Here is a 26,278-nt window from a genome sequence, read left to right on the forward strand (position 1 = left end):
AGTGTTAATCTGATAAATTGTAATTACTTTGCCTCTATGGCCTATTTATTGCCATACCTCCTCATTCCATTTGCGGACACTGTATATAGACTTTCCTTTGTTTCTATTGTGTTATTGACTGTACTCTTGTTTATTCCATGTGCAACTCTGTGTTGTTGTTTCTGTCGCACTGCTTTGCTTTATCTTGGCCAGGTCGCAGTTGTAAATGAGAACTTGTTCTCAACTAGCTTACCTGGTTAAATAAAGGTGAAATAAAATAAAGTAAAATAAATAACATTTCATTGTATTTATTAACCAAATTAGTTTTCAGTTTCACTATTCAGCTAGTCGGCCTGCATGCAATTGTGTGCACACATAACATGTAGGCTTTAGCAAACTAAGTGAATGATTCACAGGCACAATAAATGTATATAGCGTCATCATACACAAGAGATACAAAGGAGAGCAACGCCATAATGCATTATGCTTATGCATATAAGCAACACTAAAAGCATCCATTTGAGCATTATAGGATGCGAATGTGGCAAATGCTTGACTAGAGGCTATTCATTTGATACTTTTTAAACCTTCCAATAAGTTCTAGAATTGTCCGGTTGTTCAAGCTCTTCTCGCTCCAGTAGGCCCTGAAAATAGAGGAAGTGGGAGTTGCAGTATGAAGGTGGTTTGTTGGGACAGGCCTGGACCTGCTCTGGCTTCTGGGATGAAAAGGGGTTGGGGCCACTGCCCTTGATATGCATTTCCAACTCCGACAGAATTTGCAGGGAAAAGTTCAGTTCCATCTCACTGTGGATAGACAGAAAAACACATATGATATCTTAACCCTATTTAAGTCAACAACAATCCTAGCTTTGGGCAAAGCCTTGCCAGTTGATCTGTACAGGTACAACCCTGTAACTTATCAGTTCCTGGTCAGGTAAACGCCCTCCCCCCCGAACGCCACTTCTGAACACCACTGTCTTAAAGCATAGAGGTGAGGTGACTTACTTGAACATGGTGAAGAATGAGGGGATGTTGAAGTCTCTGAGGAGGAGGAGGCTGGGCAGCCAGCCTTCTCCCAGACCCTGTGTGGCATGAAACCCTTGGACACAAAGAGAAAGACACACATGAATGAATTTCCTTAAGTAAGGACAATACATTGAATGAGTCTCAACTTGAATCTGAAAAAAAGAGAATACAATCTACTCATGTTGTGCGTACACTGTTCACCACACAGAGAGCGTCCATATCTCATTCAAAATATGGATATAGAGAGGGCACATTAAAGAAGCTACGGTATTGCATACAGGAATGTCAGCAACAATCGAGTGCATGTTCAGAAAAGGTGTCCCGAGGGAGCTTATTACAGGGACAGTGTAAAGCCTCTAATGTTGACTCATCTAGGGTATCAAATGAAACACGATCTTATGCTCCGCCGTGTCTCGTGAGAGAACACACACCTAGAGGATTTGTGGGTGAATAATGCATGTTATGAAATGTACACCCAAGGTTACAATTTAAATGGCGCTAAAACATTTAACGCGGACTAAGCCGTGTTTATCCCTCTAGGAGATGAGGTGACAGAGAGACACAACATCATGACTGTTAATGGTCGCAATTACCACCGGCTACAGGGCCGGCCGCCATTTTGAATGTGGGACAAAGATTCTAAATATACCATAATTATGACTATTATCTGGATTCATTATACTCCTGCTATGAGGGTAGTTGAACATTGTAAGGAGGAGAAAAGGCAGTGTAAGATGGCTTTCAAATAGTTGGACTTGCATGTGTTTTATTTGGGTTTTATACGGCGTCTCTGCTTCAGGCTCTATCTTTGCTGTGAAGATGTCACCAATTACTCCTCCATCAGCTGTCTCTGATGAGTTTCCAGTTGGAGAGCCAAACATTTTTGGCATGTAACCATTCTGGATTGTTTGAAACATTGTCGAGATTAGCCAGTTTCAACCAGAGGAGGTACTAGTCTGTATCAGTAAGTCAAGTTACTGTTAAAAGAGTAACAGATAAAATAAGTGCATGTTTTGAAGTTGGATGCGTCACTGTCAATGCACTGTAAACAGCTTTACTTGGACCACCTTTACATGTGGCATTAGAATGAAAACTCTTTATTACCTCCACCCTCTAAGTAGATCTCAGCTTTCATTAGTATCTACAGAGACGGGGCTTGACTATGGGATAGGGTTTCCTGGGTTTGGATGGTAAAAAGGACTTATTTACAGTGATGGCCTACCGGGGAACAGTGGGTTAACTGCAGGGGCAGAACAACAGATTTTTACCTTGTCAGCTCGGGGATTCGATCCAGCAACCTTTTGGTTACTGGCCCAACGCTCTAACCACTAGGCTACCTGCCACCCCAAGTTGGGGGCTGCCTGTTAGGTAAACTCAGCAATCAGGTGCCAGGTCCGGTCCAGCTGTCGCCATGAATCACCAAGATGCCCAGTAAAAGTCTGGCCTAAACACATCTTTCTAATTTAGTGAGTAACTCTCCTCCTCCCCCATCATCCTGGCTCTGAAGCAGACTATTTCCCTCTCAAAGACAGCTGACTACTTGTGTTTGACTCTGCTTAATCTCTCAGGACAGACTGTTACCAGATGGCCAGGAAACACGTGAGATTTGGTTCTGGGTGACGAGATTAGACCCTTAAAATACCTTGAAGTGGCAAATCTGGCAATAACACGTTTCAAACAAAAACAGACTTCTCAGAACTCTGAAGAGGGCATTCAACTCATTATGCCAACTACCATTATTTCAACCCTAACCCTTTTTTAATTTGGACTGAATTTAAAACAAGGAAATGTTTACCTGGGTGAAATCCAACCACCAGATCTGGCTTAGCTGCTTTCTCTGTCTCCACCATATCTTCATAGAACTGGTGGTAGAGGCCCTTATAGGCACTGATGAAGGTCTTCGTCTTGGGGCCAAAATTTGTCAGAGGGGGCCTCATGATTGGCCCGTCCACCACCTCTGGCCCCACCATCACCACCTCCAGACCCTTGTGTCCAGGAAACATTTGGTCCAGTTCCTCAAAGTCTGTCAATCGGGCTCCCATCGTCTCATTTAGGCTGGCCCCTGCTAGATGGATGGTGAGTGGTTTGAAGTAAGGATCTAGGCCAAAGAGTCTTATCGCCATGCCAACAGAAAGGGCCCGAGACAGGAACTCGCTCTCAACTCGCCATAAAGACTCTCTCAGGTCAGCATCTTCTGGTCGTGGCCTAGAGACATTTTTCCAAAGCGTTCCCATACTTGTGCTAGACAAGATGGCGTCCAGACGGGGGGTTAGGTCGCCTTGCATGGCAAGCCAGTCGTCCCAGCCCTTCACCTCTGCTGCTGGCAGGGACCACTTCTCTGTGGTGAATGGGAGATCTCCTGATTGGGTGGCAAAGAGAAATAGTGTGAAAAATGGATCCGTGACGACTGTTTGTCGTTGTTTAGTAGCACAGAAAACCTAGTTATACTGTGGAATATCATACAAAACAATTATGATAAATGACAATGTAGACACTGTGAACTAGGATTTTTTTGTATTTCAATATTGTATTGCAATGAACTAATATATGCATTGGTTGCACTTCCAAAAAGCTGAGTGTGTGGGATTATAAATACAAAATAAATGGTCAAGCAATGTGTTACAAGATCACCTCTCTCCCACACCTTTCTAACGTCTCACCTGTAAACATAAGCCACTCCACCAGCCGATCAACAGCCACTAGACGCAGCTTCTTACAGAACATCTTATGCTGGGGCCAGTCCTTCTTCTGACACTCCTTTGTGCAGTAGTATACATTCAGACACCTGCGTGTGTGTGAGAAAAGAGGAAAGTAGGGCAAAGAGGAGGATGACATTTATGTTGAACATGCAAATAGAGTGCATCTGTGGAATCCCATCGCAGGCTTGCTTCTTGTGAGATTAGTGGCCTATTTGTCTTTGTATATCAATAGCAGCCATATCACATTGGTGTGTAGAGTCATGCCACGGCCAGGTTCAAACTCTGACCTTAGCCATCAACAGAGGCATTTGACACATTTAAGACCGTTGGAGTCTGTCCTGTTTGGTGGAAATTTACTGCTGATTATACGACCAGGGGTCTTGTGCCTGGCCGCATGGTTTAGGTGGTAGAGATAATGCTGTCGGCGGGGTGGCTGCCTGGCTACTCTCTGAAATCATAATACCCTAACCCAGCATCCACCACTTTAAGGCCCAGACTTGGTTACATTTAGATTTACATGTATTCAATTTTCAGTCGCCATTGACAGAGCCACTTTCAAATTCTTTCAGTGCTGATGAGGTGATCCAGACTGGACAAAGTAGCTTATCCACTTTCTGGGCAGCGAGTCTCTGAATTAACAGTAGTGAAGTGTTTTCAAACTAATGTCTAGTGCAGAGGTTACAAAACTTTCCTTCAGTCTGTGAACTATACCTTAAGCTATTGACATTCATTTTTGAAATACCAAATTCTGACAAAAGCGGTCTTTCCAGTCATAAGCCACAACCCACCAGTGAAGAAGTTTCCCCCCAGGGTTTATAGGTGATTATCCTATATGCCAAAGACCCTGCCACCCATAGTCAACATTGCAATAATGTCAACAGCTCGGTCTTGTGTCCCCAGGAAACGCTTGTACTTTCCTCCTGAGCCTCAAAAATGCCCCGCTGGCGCATCAGACAGGCTCAATCAAATGCTCAAAGTGTTTGAAAGAAATCAAATGTTACTTGAACCCACGTTTGATCTATACTGCTTGTGTATTAACTTTGAACAAGTCACAGCTGTGAAGCTTTCTGGCTGGAATGGAACTGAATGACGAAAGTCTGTCATGGAGAAGTTTGTTTTTGTAGCTAGAAATTGCTCACCACTACAGTCAATAATAGACTCTTATATGGAAATATGACAGCGTTGACATGTCATTAGAAACTGCAGGTTTCTTCTCCAACTGGACAAAGTCATAGAGTCGCCGAGAGCTGAGAGAGTCAGAACGCCTGGCTAAATTTGCCCTTGGCTAGGAGCCAGTGAGTCTGCCGTTCTGTCTGCACCGAACTGTCCTAAATGAGCTGCACAAAGAATGTGTGGTGTGGACGGCACTGGTCGACCTGCTTATCACACGACAGCTATTGGGGAATAGATCAAAAATACCTTCCCGTCTGCGTTGCGACACTGCTGACCATAGAATGATGTCATGTTGTAGAGAGTGCACCGAGGGGTTGGCAGGCAAATGTGAAAGTTATCTTCTCTTTTTTTCGATAAGCAAATAGTTAGAAACGTTCTGTATACACTGAGTGTACAAAACATTTGGAAAACCTTCCTAATATTAAAGTTGCACCTCCTTTTGTGTGGTGCCAGGACAACAACCTCTCCCTCAACGTGATCGAGACAAAGGAGACGATTGTGGACTACAGGAAAAGGAGGACCGAGCACGCCCCCCATTCTCATCGACGGGGCTGTGGTGGAGCAGGTTGAGAGTTTCAAGTTCCTTGGTTTCCACATCACCAACAAACTAACATGGCCAAGACAGCAGTGACGATGGCACGACAAAACCTATTCCCCCTCAGGAGACTGAAAATATTTGGCATGGGACCTCTATACCAGGCGGTGTCAGAGGAAGGCCCTAAAAATTGTCAAAGACTCCAGCCACCCTAGTCATAGACTTTTCTCTCTGCTACAGCAAGGGAAGTGGTACCGGAGCTCCAAGTCTAGGTCCAAGAGGCTTCTAAACAGCTTCTAACCCCAAGCCATAAGTCTCCTGAACATCTAATCAAATGGCTACCCAGACTATTGCATTGCTGCTCCCCCCTCTTTTACACTGCTGCTACTCTCTGTTTATTATCTATGCATAGTCACTTTAATAACTCTAACTACATGTACATATTACCTCAATTACCCCGACTAACCGGTGCCCCCACACATTAATTCTGTACGGGTACCCCTGTATATAGCCTCGCTATTGTTATTTTACTGCTGCTTTTTAATTATTTGTTACTTTTATTTCTTATTTTTGTAGGTATTTTTCTTAAAACTGCATTGTTGGTTAAGGGCTTGTAAGTAAGCATTTCACTGTAAGGTCTACTACATCTGTTTGATTTGGCCTTTAGAATAGCCTCAATTCGTTGGGGCATGGACTACAAGGTGTACAGGGATGCTGGCCCATTTTGACTCCAATCCTTCCCACAGTTGTGTGAAGTTGGCTGGATGTCCTTTAGGTGGTGGACCATTCTTGATACACACGGGAAACCGTTGAGCGTGAAAAACCCAGTAGCGTTGCAGTTCTTGACCCACTCAAACCGGTGCACCTGGTACTTACTACCATACCCCGTTCAAAGGCACTTAAATCGTGTGTCTTTCCAATTCTCCCTCTGAATGACACACGTGCACAATCCATGTCTCAATTGTCTCAAGGTTTAAAAATCCTTCCTTAGCCTGTCACCTCCCCTTCATCTACACTGATTGAAGTGGATTTAACAGGTGACATCAACAAGGGATCATAGCTTTCGCCTGGATTCACCTGGTCAGTCTGTCATGGAAAGAAATGGAAAAGGAAAGGGGGATACCTAGTCAGTTGTACAACTGAATGCGTCTTCCGCATCAGAGTGGTGCGGAGGGCTTCCTTAAATCGACATCCACAAGAGCAGGTGTTCCTTATGTTTTGTACACTCAGTGTTGACAAGTCCTTTATAAGCAATGAAACTGTACGAGTAAACATTAATCAACTTTAATAACCATCATGGAATGGGTTTATGTTATGGTGAATAACCCTACTAACCCTACTTTGTGGTCACATTTCATTCATTGACCTGCAACTCCTCAATGTTTTGACTCACTTCACACAACGCTTGAGTGTCTGGCCCTCTGACAGGTGCTCTGGAAGCCTGTTGCAGCTGGCACAGAATTTAAACGTCTCCTCCATTTTCTGGAACATGTCCTTGTAGTTACGGAACGCCCCTCCCTTAGGCTTTCCTTCAACAGCTGCCCTGGGGTGAGACAGACACACAAACTGCTTCCACACAAAGAATAATAATCAAATAGTACGTTGTCTATAGTACGTTGTACGTTGCATAGTACGTTGTCTAATCGTGTAACCAGAAAATATTACAGGCTTGGTATTTTTTTTATGTATTTTACCTTTATGTAACTAGGCAAGTCAGTTAAGAACAAATTCTTATTTTCAATGACGGCCTAGGAACTGCCTGTTCAGGAGCAGAACGACAGATTTGTACCTTGTCAGCTCGGGGATTTGAACTTGCAACCTTTCAGTAACTAGTCTAACGCTCTAACCATTAGGCTACCCTGGTATGTTGGCCGTAAGGGTCAAAGTAGCTTTTAAAATTTAGTGACAGCACGCTCATGTTTGGGGTTGGTGAAATGGGGCTATTGGTTTGGTGCTTGCTTGGTAATTGAGTTTGTCAGATTACATGACAGCCTATATTTACCTGTATTCCCCATAATCCTTCATGTTGAGTTTGTTGAGAATGACCTTGGACAGGCCAGGGACGTTGGAGTCCAGAGAGTAGAAGCCAATGCGGTCTGAGAACACGCCGTCTATTCCTGGAGCAAAGGATTCTGGGAGAGCTGGGATTTGTCCAGACATTTTGATGTGTCTGAATGTTGTTACAAGGGGGGGGGGGGAGACAGACAGACAGACAGACAGAGCTGATGATCAATCAACTGCAACTCTGCGGCTTCGTCAAGACACTTGGTCAACCAAAATATGTCCTATAGATAGCTCGTCTATGGTATGTTTTAGAACTGGCACACCATGGTGACTTACAAGGACAATTCTATTTGCCAGCCAATTGTCTACAGCAGTAAATATTCCTAGCATGTGGCCCAAGCCACAGAAGTTCAGGAAGTCACTTTATACTTGATTGACAGGCATAACCCAGACACTCTTGGGGTAAATAATGGGACACTGTTATGCCCCAAGAGCCCAGATTGACAATGACAAGGAGCAGAGATAGTAATGCGGTCTCAGACAGACAAGTAATTGGGGAGGGTGGGGTGGGATAGTGGGGAGGTCAGAAGGACAGACCAATAGGATATCCCACTTTCTAAAAAAAAGAAAATATATTCAGTCACAGATCAACATGTGTAACACATCCACTAAGAAGTCATAACCTTACGTTATGTCGACTAATCTCACTCAATTCAGAATGATTAAAGGAATTAAGTTTGACTTGCATGATTCTACTTGTGTTATTCCATCGCCAACAAACAAAATTGACATCCTATGATGAGTAAAACATTGAAAATGTGTAGTTTAATTAAGTTAAGAAACATTTCTCGAAATGAAAGCCAGACATTAGATGAGTGTTTGGATTTTATTTTATTGAGGTGTTTTATATAGGGGTTTCTGTAGATTAGAGGAACTGCTGAACGCTGTTGGTTTAGATGTTTCTGGATACAATACTGCCTCCTAGTAGTACTGCCTCTTATTGGAACCCTCACAGATTCCAAGGTAGAAGTCCTAATTTGGGCAGCAGGTGGTTTAGCAGTCAGTGTTTGTCTGTCTGTTCAATCCAAAATCCAAAAGAGAGACAGACTCAGGTCCCTTGGTGTATCACACTACGGATCGCTTCACGTAGCCAGCCAGTACAGTGCCTTGGAGCCGGTGCTTGGTAGAGTCATAAACCCCCCGTCTAGAGCAATTGGAGGAGAGCTTGGCACAGATCTCACTGTGTTTCTCCAGGCGACTAGGATCAAAGCACCGGCCGCAGTGCTCACACTGCTTCAGCTTGGAGTTGGCTGCACTCATCCCAAATCGACGTTTCAACTCCACCTGAAAGAATGGATGTTATCAGATGGGCCAAATAATGGTCAGCTGGGCAACAAAGACAATATATACAATATGTACAAAACAGATGAGGCTGGTGGGAGGAGCTATAGGAGGATGCGCTCAATGTAATGGCTGTAATGGAATGAAGGGAACGGTATCACACAAATCCATCATATCGAAAACACGTTTGATTCTGATCAATTAATTTAATTCCAGCCATTACAATGAGCCTATCCTCCTATAGCTCCTCCCATCAGCCTCCTCTGATACAAACACATGTGATCACCAACACTACACTAGATCAACAGTTAGCATGGCTTTGGAATGTCAAGCTACTTTACCTGTCTGTCCTCCTTTTTCTCTTCCATGTTCAAACCCTTCTTGACTTCCTTTGGCTTGCTCACAGTGTATCTCTTGGCTGTCTGCTTTGGCTTACTAGCCACACTGCTTTCTTCTCCATTTCTCCTCACCTCTTTACTCCTTTCTTCCTCTTCTTCATTATCTCTTATCATCTCCCATAGGTCAGAATCCACCTTCATCAGGCAGATCTCCTGGATGAACTTCTCCACCTTTTTTCTCAACCGTTCTTTTGCCTTTTTCTCCTCCAAAGCCTGAGCATCCATCTTGGCCCCACTCTTCATCAGTTTCAGTTCTTGGGTGACACTGATCAGCTTGGCCTTCATATATGCCATCACCTGCTCAGCCTCTGCGTTAAAGACGTCCCATACCATCTCATCGGGGCATGGCGGTAGATCCTGTACAGTTAGGGCCTGAGTCTTGAACTGAACATGTTTCTTCACAACCTGCCTTCGGTACATTGAAGCAGCAGGACGAGGGCTGCCCTCTGGTCTGACTGGCTGGAATGGCTTCTTCTTGGCATCATTGTTTGCAACAGTGACTCTGGCTCTAATGGGAGGCAGTGGCATCTTGGTGACCATATTGGCTCCATGGACTGCCTTCAATGGCTTGGCGCTATGGAGGTAGATGTCTTTCACCACGCAGGTTTGATCCCTCTTGGTCCGGATGGGTTGCAGTGGCTTCCGGATGGGAGGAACAGTAGCCTTCCCTGACTGCTGAGATGTTGGAGCTACATGCAGTCCTTGACTCTTCCCATTGCAGATGGACCTCTTATTCTGCAGTACTGGGATTCTGGAGGGAGGATGTGGTTTCTTTTCCACAGCCTTCAAACTGGCAAGTCGCTGCAGAGCACCCTTTCTTTCTTCAGTCAACTCTGGGATTCTGGAGGTGTTTAAAATGTTTTGTTTGAGCGCTGGAAGCTTCTCAGTGGCCTTGGGTTGAGATGGCAGGGCAGGCTGAATGGAGTTGCTACTGGCAGCTCCAAGGTTCCCTGTTAAGGCATTATCTTCCTGTAGCGGCTGCAAGAATCTCCTCATCATCAAGGAGATTGACAGTGGCCTTCTTCTAACCTGGTTCTGCAACTAAGTGTTCGTCTAGTAGCACTTTCTATATTTTATGGTGATCTACTTTGTTAACTATATCTCAGGAGGAATCTGCTAGCTTGTCTTGGATACTAGTGTTCTATTTTCAGCAATCAGACACCAGACTGTTCAAACAGAACATTTGGAATTTATTGATCAGTTGTGACATCATAATTGGTTCACATATAATGAGACTTCTAGAATCTCAAACACTTAAGTGGTTGTGATGTCATAATAGACCATAATATACTGCCCAAAATGGTGAATGTGACCTACCTGTGTTGAACTGCTTGCCCTCATCTCATATTTAAACAAGTCACTTTTCTTTGAGGGGAAACATATTACTGTACTCTCTGAACTGTCAATTTAAAAGACAATTTGCCAATTTATTAATTACTAAATGTAACTAACATTAGATAGTTAATCCTGATATTCTTACCTTTGCCTCGGCAGTCTCATCCAGATCATCATGGCGTTTGTAGTTCTTTATGATAGCCACATTAGCATTTTTGGGGTCTAAATACAGGCAAATATATTGGTGTTACCTTGTCCTACAGATATTTACACAGTTATTGAAAAGTCACACAAGGGTAAGCCTACATGAAACACAACCCTTATTTGAAGTGTTTCTAAAATCCCCTATGGGGAGAAATGAATGGTGAACAAACGGTTGGAAGCATTTCCTTATTTGACCGCTATGTTTTATGGGTATTATGATTCATAATGTGGTACCAGAGTGGCGCAGCGGTCTAAGGCACTGCATATCAGTGCAAGAGGCATCACTACAGTCCCTGGTTCGATTCCAGGCTGTATCACATCCGGCCATGATTGGGAGTCCCATAGGGCAGCGCAGAATTGGCCCAGCGTCGTCCGGGTTAGGCCGTCATTCTAAATAATAATTTGTTCTTAACTGACATGCCTAGTTAAATAAAGGTTAAATAAAATAGACACCTTCCGGCCCCTTCCCCATACCAATCTTCCACTACTGTTGCCGGCAATACACTAAAGGCACTGACACACGAATGTAAGCTGAAAAGGGGTAACAGGGTCTCCCTTATCTTATTCTGGCCTGATGCCCTGATGTCAGAGTCCCCCTAACAGGATGGTAATACCCTGGTAACGGAAACCCTGGAGCTCCATTTGTGAAGATCAGGAGATACGTCAGAAATGAGGCGACCAGTCTGTTGCCCTCGACGCTAAATCCCAACTGCTACAGCAAATCAATCCCCTCATGGCCACCTACGTGTGTATCATCCCACAGCGTGTGTATTGTCAGTATCAACACACAGGGTGTATTGACAGTCTGTAGCCCCCACCTGCAAGGGTTTACATGACTGTAAATTAACAGGTTGTATAACAATCTATATACTAAATATAGACAGGAATTTAAACAGGGAAATATAGCAAAAATACCAGTCTCAACATCAACAGTGTACAGGTGACTCCGGGATGTTGGCCTTCTAGGTCGAGTTGCAAAGAGAAATCCATATCTCAGACTGGCCAATAAAAATAAAAGATTAAGATGGACAAAAGAACACAGACACTGGAGAGAGGAACTCTGCCTAGAAGGCCAGCATCCTGGAGTCGCCTCTTCACTGTTGACGTTGAGACTGGTGTTTTGCGGGTACTATTTAATGATGCTGCCAGTTCAGGACTTGTGAGGCGTCTGTTTCTCAAACTAGACACTCTAATGTACTTGTCCTTTTGCTCAGTTGTGCACCAGGGCCTCCCACTCCTCTTTCTATTCTGGTTAGAGACAGTATACGTTGCTCTGTGAAGGGAGTAGTACACAGCGTTGTACCAGATCTTCAGTTTCTTGGCAATTTCTCACATGGAATAGCCTTCAAGAATAGACTGACGAGTTTCAGAAGAAAGTTATTTGTTTCTGGCCATTTTGAGCCTGTAATCGAACCCACAAATGCTGATGCTCCAGATACTCAACTAGTCTAAAGAAGGCCAGTTTTATTGCTGTTGTAATCAACACAACAGTTTTCAGCTGTGCTAACATAATTGCAAAAGGGTTTTCTAATGATCAATTATCTTTTTAAAATGATAACCTTGGATTAGCTAACACAATGTGCCATTGGAACACAGGAGTGATGGTTGCTGATAATGGGCCTCCTACTTACTTACTTACGGACTTCATTGTCCCCATGGGGAAATTTTGTTGCAGTGTCATGTACATGTTTAAAGTGGCGTTTAAATACAAAACAAAATTGACAATACAACTTTCATGACAGTTACATACCAATAATTTGTATTTTATAAATGACTAGCCTGCTGGCCTTACTGAGTCGATAGGAACATTAGCCCGAGCTATTTAGGAGGGATATATCACACCTGGCACAAATGATTGTCTAGTTCTGTTTTTCCTGCTGATGGGTGCCCTATACATGTGATTTTGTGAGCCTTGCGGAGGGCCCTGACCTTAAAGATCTCATCCAGGCCTGTCTGTTTGACTCCAAGTACCTTGCTTGCTGTGGTGATAATCCTTCTCAGCATATTTCTATGGCTGAGAGTGGGCATTGCCAAACCAAAAAACAATACAAAATGTTAAAATACTCTCAATGAAAGATTTGTACAAACAGCGTCAGTATAGTACAGTCTACATTAAAAGATCCCAGCTTTTAGCGAAAGAACAGTCTCTGTTGGCTCTTTTTGTAGATCAAGTCTGTACATTTACTCCACTGAAGCTTATTGTCCAAGAGGACACCCAGATATTTATATTCCTCTACAATCTCTATATTCTGACCTCTGATAGATGTTGCAGAGGTAGGTGTTGTACGCTTCCTGAAGTCTATGCACATCTCTTTGGTCTTGTTGGTATTGAGGACCAAGTGTGATTCCTCACGCCACTCTACAAAGTCATCTAGGACCGGGCCATGATGTTCCTCGTCATCATGCAACAGGCTGATCATGGCAGTGTCATCAGCGAACTTAACGAGGTGTCTGTCAGGATGGGAACTAGTACAACTATTAGTGTACAAGATGTACAGGAGTGGGGACGAAACACATCCGGGAGGAGAGCCTGTGTTGGTATTGCGTATGTCCGACACGTGGGGACCTATTTTGACTCGTTGTGAGCGTCGGCTCAGGAAGTCCAACAGCCACAAAACCAGCCCCCCATCTAAGGAGAAGTCCAGAATGAGTCTCTGTGCCAGAATGTAGGGCTGGATTGTGTTAAAGGGAGAAGAAAAACAGAACCCTAACATGGGATTTGGCACCCCTAGATGTCTATAGACCATGTTAAGGAGGGTAAGAATGGCATCATCAACTCCTCTGCTAGGCTGATAGGCAAACTGAAATGGGTCGAGACGCCTCTGTATGTAGATGTTCCATAAGAAATATGATGTTTCCAGCTACAATAGTCATTTACAACATTAACAATGTATACAAGGTATTTCTGATCAATTTGATGTTATTTAAATGGACAAAAAAACAACAACTTTTCTTTCAAAAATAAGTGACCCCAAACTTTTGAACGGTAGTGTACATTGTAAACATACATTTCTCTCTTCGAAGAGTGTGTGACATGAGGCTCGTAGGAGCTTGGTGAACAGGGAGAGGGTAAAAACCCAGAGACACATGGATGTCTTGAAACTCTATCCTTGAAAAGGCTGGCTCCAAAAGCACTACAGAAATGCACCAAAGATAAAATGACCTTTGCAGACAAATTCCTAACATTTTCTGGCATACACATATACACACTGACTATACTGTGTAGGTTTGTGGAACTTTGAAATTGTATAGAGGTACAGAAGCTCCATACTGGAACTGTACAGAAAGTTTCCAAGAAAAGTGTGAAAGTGGACATTTCTCTTTATCAGAAATATTGCGTATTGTATGTGCAAGGCATGAAAATGCATTTTATAATATTCTTTTCATACACTTTCCAGACAGAAAAAAAAAAGTTTTATTCAAGGGTCCAAATTGAAAGAACTGCAGTATATTAGTATGTTTCATATCTAAAGGGCCACAAGGAGGGCAAAGCATAGAATTAATAGATTTCCCATCAGAGGAAAAGCTTAAATTCTCGAGAGATGTTTCTGACCAAGAAGTCAATCACTCAGTGCACCATACTGTCAACATTCACTACAGACAGCCTGTATATTCTAAATCGTTCTAAATCACTATACCGAACCACTACACAGACAAATTACAGCAACACCGGTAAACATGTAAACTTGTTTTTCTATTGACTCACACAGGTAAACCAAAATAACTTCACAATACCTTGTCAAGCCCGGTTCAGAGGAATGTGGTCTAGACTTTTCCAGATTTTTGGTTCTTCACTGGGTCTCTCTTTCTAGTCCCTTCCTCACTCCAGACTGCCTGGTGAGGGATGGTGAGGGCGATTGACAACTCCCCAGGTTGGGTGGTGGTTGTGCAATGCAGTGAAAACCTATTCCCCTCCGAGCTGGCCCGAGCTGGGGGCCAAGGCAAAGTGCTGATGCCTGAGCTCTGGACGATTCCTGTCATCCGAGGTTGAGGGGCAGATTCGGGGGGAGGGAGGGGGGCAAAGGGAGGGTATGGAGGAGAGAGGGGTAGAGGTTAAGTGATAAACAGGTGATAAACAGGGTTGAAGGTTAATAATAATAATATATGTATTTTATATAGCGCTTTTCCATTACAAGTAGAATCTCAAAGTTGCTTTAAAAAAACAAAGTGAAATACAGGCTGAAATGGGTAGACGGCAGGGGGGTTGTTGAGGGGTTAGCTGGTTCGGGAAGGGGTTCTGGGTGATTTCACAGGGAGTCTGACATATGCTTCTTGATTATCAAGGCACGTTCCTCTACCCGGCATCAGCCTCACATGCGGAGTTGCTCTCTGCTGGACAGAGGCGGTAAGGACAGAGCACCAGTGAAGACGAGTAGGGAAACTGACACTGAAGAGCAGAGTTCACATTTCTTCCAGCTGCAGCCAATGAAAACGGAGAATACTAATTGACATAAGATTGTCAAGAACTGTCCATATGCCTTAAACCTACTGTAGCCAGATGACAACGCATGCAGACAGATTGAACAGTAGAGGAGTTAGAAGAGAAAGCAGATGCATATTAAGAAACTAACAGTTGTAATGTGTTATTTAAAAAAAACTTTATTTGGTCCATTGGAACCTGAGATTGAAAATTAAACATACATAGGTTTTTATACATTTACTCATATATCCCCCCCCCCAAAAAAAAATCAATAAAATACTCTATATATATCACATTCCTGCCCAAATAAGAGATAAATTTTCTGTTACAGCATTATGTTGGATTTGATTAGATTTTTGTACAAGGTAAAACAGTTGGTTCACTGTGTCGGTTGAGGTGGATTATAGCACTGGAGTCTGTACAGTTTACAAAGACAGAACCAGATAGTTAGAGGCTGTTGGCTATGGACCGTGAATGGCCACAGCCTCTAGTGAACACCACGGGCCAACCCCTACTGCCAGGAAGAGTCACCACCACATCTCAACACGAGACGAATAGAATTATCCACAGGAACGACATGAAGAGAGAGAGAGAGAGCGAAATGACAACATGAATAAAAACAGATATATCATCAACAACAAACAAAACAAAACGAAATGTAAGCACACAACATGTAAAGTGAAGTCACAGAGCCTCATGACGCTGACGTTTGAGGTGCCTTTGATTTCAGGTATTTTTCAGTGCAGGTTTCAGTTTCCGAGAAAAGACAGTCCCACTGGGCTAAAACATATAAACATTCCTTTTTTTTCTGTCACCTATCAATCAATGGATGGTTCAACGCAGGCAGTACGCATCATATCCACAGCTTAGACACGCATACGTACTGTTTGTATCCAAACCTTCTCACACACATTTTACATTTGCGATAAGAGCAGGTTTCCTTGTGCTTTGATGAAATCTTTTTAAATTTTTTTTTTTTTTTTACAATAATAAATGAATTAACATACAGAATGGACAGCTACTTGGCTGCAATCGCAGAGAGCAAATGGTCATTCTCCTGAAAGTGTTCCGGTACATGTTAAACATGGACTATAAAACAGTGGACAACTTGAGCTGCATTATGGTCATAATACATACAGTACTCGATGACACCGTCACGAAACATGCTACTAGTTGGCTATCCAACAAGTTAGAAGTGGTTGTATTGCACGAGACGACACGTATCGTGACGTTGTCAGGCTATGTACTTGTCACGAGTGGTGTCAAAACTGTCATATGTGTGACATCGTCGTCAGCTCAAGGTCTTTTTTCCATTATTTTGGGGGGGGGGGGGACGACGACACTACAGTACATTCGAAAACATGCAAAGGAAGGTGAATGTATTTATGCAAATCATTACATCCAAAACAGCCTAAACAAATCATCTTTCGATTACACCCCCAAACTTCTTTTCATCCCAAGTTTTCCCCATTCATTTTATTACAGAAAATGAAAGATTTCTGCCTTAACTTAGACTTAAGTTACATCTTAAGTTCTTCTACTTAACTCCCAAGAAATCTCCCAAACCTCGGCGAACTAAGACGGTAGGTATCGTGTTTTAAGGATTTTCTCCTTTGACGGTAGATGGCGCGAGTGAATTGTTTCAGCTTAAAATGAGGGATGTTTGATGTCTTGGTGAAGTCTGGTTAAATCAGACTGAACACTCACTGCATTGTCAACCAGGCTAGAAGTCTGATTGGCTCCGGCGTAAAACATGAACAACAGTTGTGACATCACTCACATCCCTCACTGCTCCCTGTGCATCCTGGGAAATATGGCACACAATGCGACAACGATCCATTGACCTCCACTGTTGTATTTTCCCCAACAGGACTTAAACCAGCTTTGTATAGCTGAAGAGTTGATGCTGATGCTGGAGCGAGAATTGACGTACCAAATGTGAGCAGACAGGCTTGACAATGTGCAAAGTCAATCAACCTCCGGGAGACAGAGCAGAAGAAAAAAAAATGAAAAAAAGATCTCTTGCCTCCTTCGGCATTGATCACTGAACTGAGGGAGAAAGTAAGACAGACAGAGAGAGAAAATAGAGGGCAAGAGGTTACATTTCCTCTTTCTCGACACCCAGATAATATTCACCAGATATGCTGGAACAGCAATAGAGACGACTGTGTTTAAAAAAAGGAAAAAAAATGGCTGCTGACGACACCGATCTGGACCTCATGGATAACGAACGACAGCAAGTCGAGTCAAAACAGCGAGGTACAAACACCGTGAAGATTCCAGCTCTGCTATATTTCCCGTACGGTACAGCTGTCTATGATACACATTGATTTGACATTTTCTTGGAAACAGAGTCAAGAGTCCAGCTTATATTTGAGGTGGACAGGCTTTGACTTGCGTTGGGAGAAATAATAACACGGCATTTCAACAGCAGGACAAACAGGGGAGGGCTTGGACAGTTGACCGACAGAAAGACAGAGGAGACGGATGGAGAGATGGTAACCTAGATGGCTCATTAAAACGATTCAAGCACCGTACAAAATACAGACCAAAGACAATAAAACTTATTTTAAAAAATGTAAATGACTGTGGTTAAATCGCTAGTCGGGTTTGGCTCACGTCGTACCACGGTGTAGAGACAGGGGAAGAGTTGTAACCCCCCGCCCCCCAAGCCTGTTGATCGTTGACAGCTCCAAAGGTGCAGGGTACAGGAGGCAGGACAGGGGGCTTGGGGGAGATAGCAACTAACCCTCCCCCTCCATCCCCATCCCAAACTAAACCTCACACAGCAGCGACTATTGGGAGTGAGGCTTTGAGGAGGGGAAGCTGATCCTAGAACAGCTCAATGCAACCTCTACCTCGAGTATGGTGGGGTGGGTCCATAGACCAAGAACAGTGGGGTCAGGGGGTCAGGTCAGCGTGGTTGATTGGCTCTGTGGGGAAACAGCCACCAGGTGGCTCAGCAGTTACAGCACTCCACCCTGGCCTCTGAATGACCTTTAGCCTTTGGGATGTGGGGTCAACAGTCAGTGTTCCTGGGCGTTCGTTGACATCTGTTGGGGGTTAGAGAAAGAACGGGCGCTGCTCTGTTCTGGACAGGGTGTCTGTCTGGGTAATATCCCTTGCCCATAGACAAGACAAACAGTACAGTGTTGTAGTTGACGAGGCTAGGTCTAGAATCGTTCCTGGTTGTTTGGAGGGTCTCAGGCTCAGGACCCCTCTAGAAACACTGACGTCACCTGGGAGGGCTCCCTCATCTCCCATCTCATCCGAAATGGCACATCCACCCACTCTCCTCGCCTCCTTCCCAACTGGATCCAGGTGGTTTGGCAGGATTGAGTCCCCATCATTTATGGATTGAGGAGGAAGAAGAGGAAGAAAACCGCCAGTACTCGTCCAGTCATCCTTCCCCCGGATGTCTCCACAATCCACCCCCTCCCTCTATCCACGTGTTTATTCCAGCGTCACACAGCCCCCGCTTTCCGCACGAAGGTGTTCACGTACGTGTGTGTCAGTCAACGTGAGTATCATCAGCTTGTGTGTGTGTGCGTGAAGGGGGGCCGTGGTCATAGGGGCCGTGGTCGGTGCAGGCCGTCGATGTCGGGGGTGAGCTGGGGGCTGTGCGTGGCCTTGGTGGGGGTCCAGTCCCCTAGGGAGGCCTGGGCGGCCTTACGGTGGGCCAGCCGGTGGGTGATGGAAAAGCCTGCGTTGCCCTCGAGCTGGGATAGCACCACCAGCACCTGCCTGCAGGGGGAGACAAAGTCAGAAAACACGGTCAGGAAACATGGTCACGCATTCATGCAAGACTGTCCTCAGCAGAACGACTTGGTACATACACTGAGTGTACAACACATTAAGGACACCTGCTCTTTCCACGACTGACCAGGTGAATCCAGGTGAAGGCTATGGTCCCTTACTCATGTCACTTGTTAAATCCACTTCCATCAGTGTAGATGAAGTGGAGACAGGTTAAAGAGGGATTTTACAGTCTTGAGACAGTTGAGACATGGATTGTGTGTGTGCCATTCAGAGGGTGAATGGGCAAGACATAAGATTTAAGTGCCTTTGAACAGGGTATGGTGGTAGGCGCACCGGTTTGTGTAAAGAACTGCAGTTTGTTTTTTTAACGCTCAACAGTTTCCTGTGTGTAACAAGAACGGTCCACCACCCAAAGGACATCCAGCCAACTTGACACAGCTGTGGGAAGCATTGGAGTCAACCTGAACCGGTATCCCTGTGGAACGCTTTCGATACCTTGTAGAGTCTATGCCCCGACGAATTGAGGCTGTTCTGAGGGCAAAAGGGGGGTTCAAACTCAATATTAGGAAGGTGTTCCTAATGTTTTATACACTCAGTGTAAATCAGGGATGGGCAACAATGATCAGGGTGGGGGCCACAATAAATCTGAACTCGTCATGAAAGGCCGCAGCCCCGGGTATCCACTTCAATTACAAAAAAAAGTTTAATTGTTATTTTTGTGCAATTCTACACAGTATGCCGTAGGGCGGAGAGGAATGTTTGCAGTTTTTAATATAATTGTATATAACAAGACAAGTCTTCAACAGTGGTACATACAGTGCCTTGCGAAAGTATTCGGCCCCCTTGAACTTTGCGACCTTTTGCCACATTTCAGGCTTCAAACATAAAGATATAAAACTGTATTTTTTTGTGAAGAATCAACAACAAGTGGGACACAATCATGAAGTGGAACGACATTTATTGGATATTTCAAACTTTTTTAACAAATCAAAAACTGAAAAATTGGGCGTGCAAAATTATTCAGCCCCCTGAAGTTAATACTTTGTAGCGCCACCTTTTGCTGCGATTACAGCTGTAAGTCGCTTGGGGTATGTCTCTATCAGTTTTGCACATCGAGAGACTGACATTTTTTCCCATTCCTCCTTGCAAAACAGCTCGAGCTCAGTGAGGTTGGATGGAGAGCATTTGTGAACAGCAGTTTTCAGTTCTTTCCACAGATTCTCGATTGGATTCAGGTCTGGACTTTGACTTGGCCATTCTAACACCTGGATATGTTTATTTTTGAACCATTCCATTGTAGATTTTGCTTTATGTTTTGGATCATTGTCTTGTTGGAAGACAAATCTCCGTCCCAGTCTCAGGTCTTTTGCAGACTCCATCAGGTTTTCTTCCAGAATGGTCCTGTATTTGGCTCCATCCATCTTCCCATCAATTTTAACCATCTTCCCTGTCCCTGCTGAAGAAAAGCAGGCCCAAACCATGATGCTGCCACCACCATGTTTGACAGTGGGGATGGTGTGTTCAGCTGTGTTGCTTTTACGCCAAACATAACGTTTTGCATTGTTGCCAAAAAGTTCAATTTTGGTTTCATCTGACCAGAGCACCTTCTTCCACATGTTTGGTGTGTCTCCCAGGTGGCTTGTGGCAAACTTTAAACGACACTTTTTATGGATATCTTTAAGAAATGGCTTTCTTCTTGCCACTCTTCCATATAGGCCAGATTTGTGCAATATACGACTGATTGTTGTCCTATGGACAGAGTCTCCCACCTCAGCTGTAGATCTCTGCAGTTCATCCAGAGTGATCATGGGCCTCTTGGCTGCATCTCTGATCAGTCTTCTCCTTGTATGAGCTGAAAGTTTAGAGGGACGGCCAGGTCTTGGTAGATTTGCAGTGGTCTGATACTCCTTCCATTTCAATATTATCGCTTGCACAGTGCTCCTTGGGATGTTTAAAGCTTGGGAAATCTTTTTGTATCCAAATCCGGCTTTAAACTTCTTCACAACAGTATCACGGACCTGCCTGGTGTGTTCCTTGTTCTTCATGATGCTCTCTGCGCTTTTAACGGACCTCTGAGACTATCACAGTGCAGGTGCATTTTTACGGAGACTTGATTACACACAGGTGGATTGTATTTATCATCATTAGTCATTTAGGTAAACATTGGATCATTCAGAGATCCTCACTGAACTTCTGGAGAGAGTTTGCTGCACTGAAAGTAAAGGGGCTGAATAATTTTGCACGCCCAATTTTTTAGTTTTTGATTTGTTAAAAAAGTTTGAAATATCCAATAAATGTCGTTCCACTTCATGATTGTGTCCCACTTGTTGTTGATTCTTCACAAAAAAATACAGTTTTATATCTTTATGTTTGAAGCCTGAAATGTGGCAAAAGGTCGCAAAGTTCAAGGGGGCCGAATACTTTCGCAAGGCACTGTAGGTCTATATACAAATGAAATGTGCTCTAGTGTCTTGTATTTTTTACTTAGCACACTTTCTCCTCCATGCACCTGGTAGCCAGTTACGGTGTGTACTGTGTGGTGTACGGTACCTCCTCCATGCACCTGGTAACCAGTTACGGTGTGTACTGTGTGATGTACGGTACCTCCTCCATGCACCTGGTAACCAGTTACGGTGTGTACTGTGTGGTGTACGGTACCTGTGCAGAGGCGGTACACTGTCAATGGTCTTAAGGCTGCCGCGCGTGGACACCACGTTGAAGCTGTCCGTACAGTCACATGACACGTGGAGGTAGTACTTGGGGTGGCGGTTCTCCACCACCACGATCAGCCCCGCCCAGCCGTGGGTCAGGTAGTAGCACGTCATGCCCTCGCGACCCTACATACACAGATAAAGAGGCAGACAGACACACAGACAGACAGACAGACCAGTAAGGCCAGCAGGCTAGTCTTTTTTTATTTATTTATTAAATGTTTATGTTTTATTGGTATGTAACTGTTATGAAAGTTGTATTGTCAATTTTGTTTTGGATTTAAATGCCACTTTAAACCACTTTCAGTAAGTAAGTAAGAAAAACACACAGACAGCCTGTTACTACATCATAATATATACCTACAATGACAGGGTTACACAACATTTTAACGAACCAGTCTGTAGAAATACACCCCCCCCCCGTGTGTACTACTTTTCAGAAACGCGCCACATATAGCAGTAAGTATAACCCATGTTTCCAATCCCGCCACGGAGCACTTATGCTGCCGTGAACGTTTCCAAAGGTTGGGTCCCCGTCTGTGGCTAGTAGGTTTAGAGTTGGAAAACTGAATCATTCAACAGAGCATCGCTTCCATTTCACAACCCCACCGTTCTCCCTTAAACACCTGGAAACATGACAGACCCTTTCAGACAGGCGCAAGTGTGTGAATGTGGAACGGATACTTGATTTGTGCATCCAATTCGCATTCACCCACATTCTCTTACTTACTCTAGCCTTGTTTGGTGTGTGTCTGTGAGTGTGTGTGTGTGTGTGTGTCAGTCTCCACTGTCCACTGTGTGTGTGGGACGTACATAAACTCCAACACACAGTCTTTTGTTCTAGGTTAATGATGAAAAACTGTTGGTTCTTTGGGAGTGTGTGTGTGAGTGCGCGGCTCACCCCTCTCACTCACCCCTCTCCCTTGTTGCCGATCAGGAGGACTGCAATGTGTGTGTCTCTGAGTATGTGTGTGTGTGTGTGTGTCTCTCTCTCACTGTGAGTGTGTGTGTGTGTGTGTGTGTCTCTCTCACTGGGAGTGTGTGTGTGTCCATGCCCCTCACCTCGTGTCTCTCCCCCTTGTTCTCGGTCAGTAGGATGATGGCGTCGGCCAGCGTGGTAGCGGTAGCCTCCACCTGCTCCACCATCACCTGGCGGGAGCTGTAGATAGCCAGGATGTAACCTGGGAAGTCCTGGTTGGGACGCCGTGCACTGGTGGGGCTCGACACTAAGAGAAGACAAGACTCCATTTGATTCACATTGTGATTGGTCGCCTTAATAAAAACCCTGATGAAGGCTAAGGGCCAAAACATTGGTTTAAACAATAAAGAAGTGGTTATGTCAACTTCCACTGCCCTCCAAGTTGCTGAATTTACTCTTCTCTACCATTGTGTTTTTTGTTCCCTCATTTGAAAGACAAGGTTCAATCCACAAGCTGGCGGGGGGATATTCCAGAAAGTTCCATATCCCCACAGAGGGATATTCCAGAAAGTTCCATATCCCCACAGAGGGATATTCCAGAAAGTTCCATTTCCCCACAGAGGGATATTCCAGAAAGTTCCATATCCCCACAGAGGGATATTCCAGAAAGTTCCATATCCCTACAGAGGGATATTCCAGAAAGTTCCCATATCCCTACAGAGGGATATTCCAGAAAGTTCCCATATCCCTACAGAGGGATATTCCAGAAAGTTATCAAAGTTGCAAAGTCGGCTTGGCTGGATGCTGTCTCTCATCTCTCCCTGCTAGAGCGGCACCTCTCTCTCTCCTTCCTCTAGCTCTTTATCAGCCTTGGTTAATAAAGTAGCTTAAAAACAGACTTTTCTCCTGCTTCCCTCGCTCGGATCAGACCGAGTCCGGATCCCACCAGGTCTCTACGGAACAAGTCTAGTTGTCCTCGCATCTGTTCGGAGTGGGTCTCCATACCGGGTCCGGTGTGGAAAGCCCCAGGTCCATTTCGGAACGGGTCCAACTTTTTGGACCCATGAAGACCGCTACCATGTGAGTCTATTACAGATGATTCAGCCCATAGGCACATTCTCCATATTAAATTCTTTACCGGCTGCTCACTCTCACACACACACACACACACACACACACACACACACACACACAATGAGGTGACACATGCATAACATGAAATATGTCAGTTGTGTTTGGGCGGTACTCCTCTACCATTCATTCATGCCAATCCGCAGAGGGATATACTGTGTGTATGTACCTGGTGTGGGCGGCCCCACTCCGCTGACGTTCATCTGCCAGTGGTTAAAGGCGCAGCACACCACGGCGTACTCGCCAGGCTCCAACATCACGTCGCAGCCCACAAACTTCTTGACCGCCCGCTTGCTGTGGGCCAGCAACCTGCCCAAGGTCAGCTTGTTGCCACTGCCAAACGACGCTCTGAACACCATGATACACAGGTCCAAAAGGTGGCTGTCTGCCGTGTCCGACCGCCTAGGAGGAGGAGGGGAATAGAGATTCAATAGTTTAAAAGTTGGATTGTTTATTTACATGGTCTAAAGGGTTCTTTTTCATTCCAACAGGTGGCTGTTGAGCGAGAGAGAGAGAGAGACAGAAAGTACCTGCTGCCCTCCTGGAAGAGGGCGAACTCCAGCGCGGTTCTCTCCAGCATGGTCAGAGCGGTGACCGTAACAGGACCACAGGCTCTACTGGGGAAATAGCCCTGTAACCGCACCTCCTGCCAGTCTGAATGGATCTTACAGATGTCCACCGAGTCAAAGTACCTGTGGAAAGACAACAACAACAAAAATTACACAGACAGAGTTAGAGTCGCTGACTGTGTAACAGTCAGACCCGGGGAATGTGATCTTACAACCTGATGCATAATGCCGCTCCTTCGCTCAGAGCCAATTATGATGTCACTGATAACCACTAACCACTGCTTCACTACCCAGCCAGTTTCACCACTGCTTCAACTGCACAGACACAAAAGGCAAAGAAAAGCTGCCCAGAAAATAAACATACAATATCTGTTCTACGAATGTCGATGCATCACGTGCTGACATCATTAAATGAAATCTGTAAAGGTTTGTCAATTTTGCTGTTCTGAGCCAACAATAAAACCATAGTCCATTGACAGGGTTAATAGCAGTGTGTGATTTCCTAAAAAAAATAGCAGTGTGGTACACCACAAGGAGTTGTGTTAGGCCCAATTAGAAATCCAAGCTGTGATGCGCCTCTGCAGCATCTGTTGACATCAGCCCACAAATGTGCACGCACAAACAGTCACGCACACGGCTGCTGCGTGCCATGACAGGACTCCCTTACTACACCTTAACTTTACGTGAAGGCTATACTGTATCAAAAGAGCACATGGATGCATGCACACACTCACGGCAGTACTCCAATAAGCCCCATCTTTGATCAGCACAAAGTCTTGTGGAAGACAGCTCCTTCATTTGACTTCTTAAGGCATGAGCTATCTTGACATCCTTTTCCTCTCCCTCTCTTACAAGTTGATGTTTTCCTGATAACTTTGACCAAAACCCAACTCAGAAAACCACCCTCTGACCTGACATTCCAGTCGCTCACACGCACACACGATTCAAATGTATTTATACAGATCAAAGCCAACACTTTACCTACCTCTCCACCCCCCCCCCCCCCCCCCCCACACACACACACACACAATTTGGCTTGCTAATAAAAATGGCTCTGCTTCAAAGCGACCGCCCCCAGAGACCCAACCAGTGACTGACTCACCCTCTTTTCTTCTCAGTCTGTTTTTCCCTGTTTTATCACCCCCCCCCCGCTTTGTCATCTGTCTGCTCCCCTCTTTCGTCTTCCCAGAAGAAGAGAGGGGGATAAGAGGGAAGAGATGGAAGAGATAAAATAAAAAAGCTCTGAAGCCAGAGTGAAGGGCTACTGTGGTGTTCTTAGTTCTTCTACTAGGCTACACTTGTTAAAATGCTGTGAGGACTTCACATCATGTATCTGTTTGTCAAGCACCCTTTACTAGGAATGGGCATTTGAAATCATTTTACTATTCAAATCATTATCTTTTTTTGGCTGTCCGGACAGTTGAAATACAGTGTTCTGGCCTGTATGGACATTGTTTGCAATATTCAAGTGTGTTTACTTCTGTGCAGCATGAGTAGGGAGCTAACATGATGATGCCCAGACTCCCAGTGCAGACAAAGTGGAGCAGGCCCAGTGATATAACAGAAGTACCTAAAGGAACAAAAATTATAGTACCGAGTCGTTTTTCATGTTCTAAGCTCGAAAAAGTACAGACGTTTCGGTATACCGGCAACACTAACAGACAGACACATTGAGACGCATTGAGACGGGACCTACTTGATGAAGTCTCCATACTCGATCCAGAAGACACCCTCGCTGCTGCCGTGGGCCATGAGCTCGTGGCGCAGGTGCTGCGGCCAATCAGGCCACTCGTCTGACCAGCTGCCGTTCCAGGAGAAGCGACCCCACGGGTTTCTCAACCGCAGTAGTCTGAGCGGCAGAGAGAGAGAGAGAGCAAAAACAGCGCAATCAGGACCGAAAAACTGAAGGACACTTATCAGGGTTCGATAAGTTTCTTACAACTACCAGCGGGAATAAAGGACACAATGACAGGAATCTGAAAAAGAGACTTCTTCCCTTCTCAGCAATAACTTAAAGCCCCACCCATTTATTAATTGTTGACCAATTAGCCCAACCCGGCTCCCACTAGTAACCC

General features: G+C 44.6%; 3 protein-coding genes across 7 annotated transcripts in view; all 3 read right to left on the bottom strand.

Annotated features, from left to right (window-relative positions):
• Positions 1-271: 271 nt before the first annotated feature.
• The window catches only part of LOC110491627 (putative protein MSS51 homolog, mitochondrial), a 91,815-nt gene continuing 65,808 nt past the window's right edge, over positions 272-26,278 (bottom strand). Inside the window, exons 1-8 of one of the 4 annotated variants that reach the window (XM_090202220.1) lie at positions 10,929-11,209; positions 10,636-10,712; positions 7,415-7,582; positions 6,806-6,955; positions 3,666-3,790; positions 2,801-3,364; positions 985-1,078; positions 272-783 (exon numbers count right to left, since the gene is read on the bottom strand). In XM_090202220.1, coding sequence (XP_090058346.1) covers positions 561-783; positions 985-1,078; positions 2,801-3,364; positions 3,666-3,790; positions 6,806-6,955; positions 7,415-7,582; positions 10,636-10,667 — 1,356 coding nt within the window. In that variant the 5' untranslated portion in view covers positions 10,668-10,712; positions 10,929-11,209 and the 3' untranslated portion in view covers positions 272-560. Of the gene's footprint in view, positions 784-984; positions 1,079-2,800; positions 3,365-3,665; positions 3,791-6,805; positions 6,956-7,414; positions 7,583-10,635; positions 11,210-14,429; positions 14,669-26,278 lie in introns of those variants that run through there. The other 3 variants (XM_021565209.3, XM_021565210.3, XM_090202221.1) reach the window with 3 other exon arrangements.
• On the bottom strand, positions 9,006-10,515 carry LOC110491628 (uncharacterized). The gene has a single exon (XM_021565211.3). The coding sequence runs from the start codon at positions 10,152-10,154 to the stop codon at positions 9,090-9,092; it is 1,065 nt and encodes a 354-aa protein (XP_021420886.3). The 5' UTR covers positions 10,155-10,515; the 3' UTR covers positions 9,006-9,089.
• Positions 15,276-26,278, bottom strand: part of capn15 (calpain 15) — an 84,765-nt gene continuing 73,762 nt past the window's right edge. For both annotated transcript variants that reach the window (XM_036946491.2, XM_036946490.2), the window contains exons 7-12: positions 25,900-26,052; positions 24,165-24,326; positions 23,804-24,036; positions 22,647-22,810; positions 21,532-21,710; positions 15,276-18,858 (exon numbers count right to left, since the gene is read on the bottom strand). In XM_036946491.2, coding sequence (XP_036802386.1) covers positions 18,681-18,858; positions 21,532-21,710; positions 22,647-22,810; positions 23,804-24,036; positions 24,165-24,326; positions 25,900-26,052 — 1,069 coding nt within the window. In that variant the 3' untranslated portion in view covers positions 15,276-18,680. The remainder of the gene's footprint in view (positions 18,859-21,531; positions 21,711-22,646; positions 22,811-23,803; positions 24,037-24,164; positions 24,327-25,899; positions 26,053-26,278) is intronic.

Source organism: Oncorhynchus mykiss, chromosome 16 (genome assembly GCF_057628025.1).
Source record: "Oncorhynchus mykiss isolate SJ-2025 chromosome 16, ASM5762802v1, whole genome shotgun sequence".
Lineage (NCBI taxonomy): Eukaryota > Metazoa > Chordata > Actinopteri > Salmoniformes > Salmonidae > Oncorhynchus > Oncorhynchus mykiss.

Excerpts from the sequence above, each read along its gene's own strand:
- LOC110491628 (XM_021565211.3), bottom strand. The coding sequence starts at position 10,154 with ATGATGAGGAGATTCTTGCAGCCGCTACAGGAAGATAATGCCTTAACA.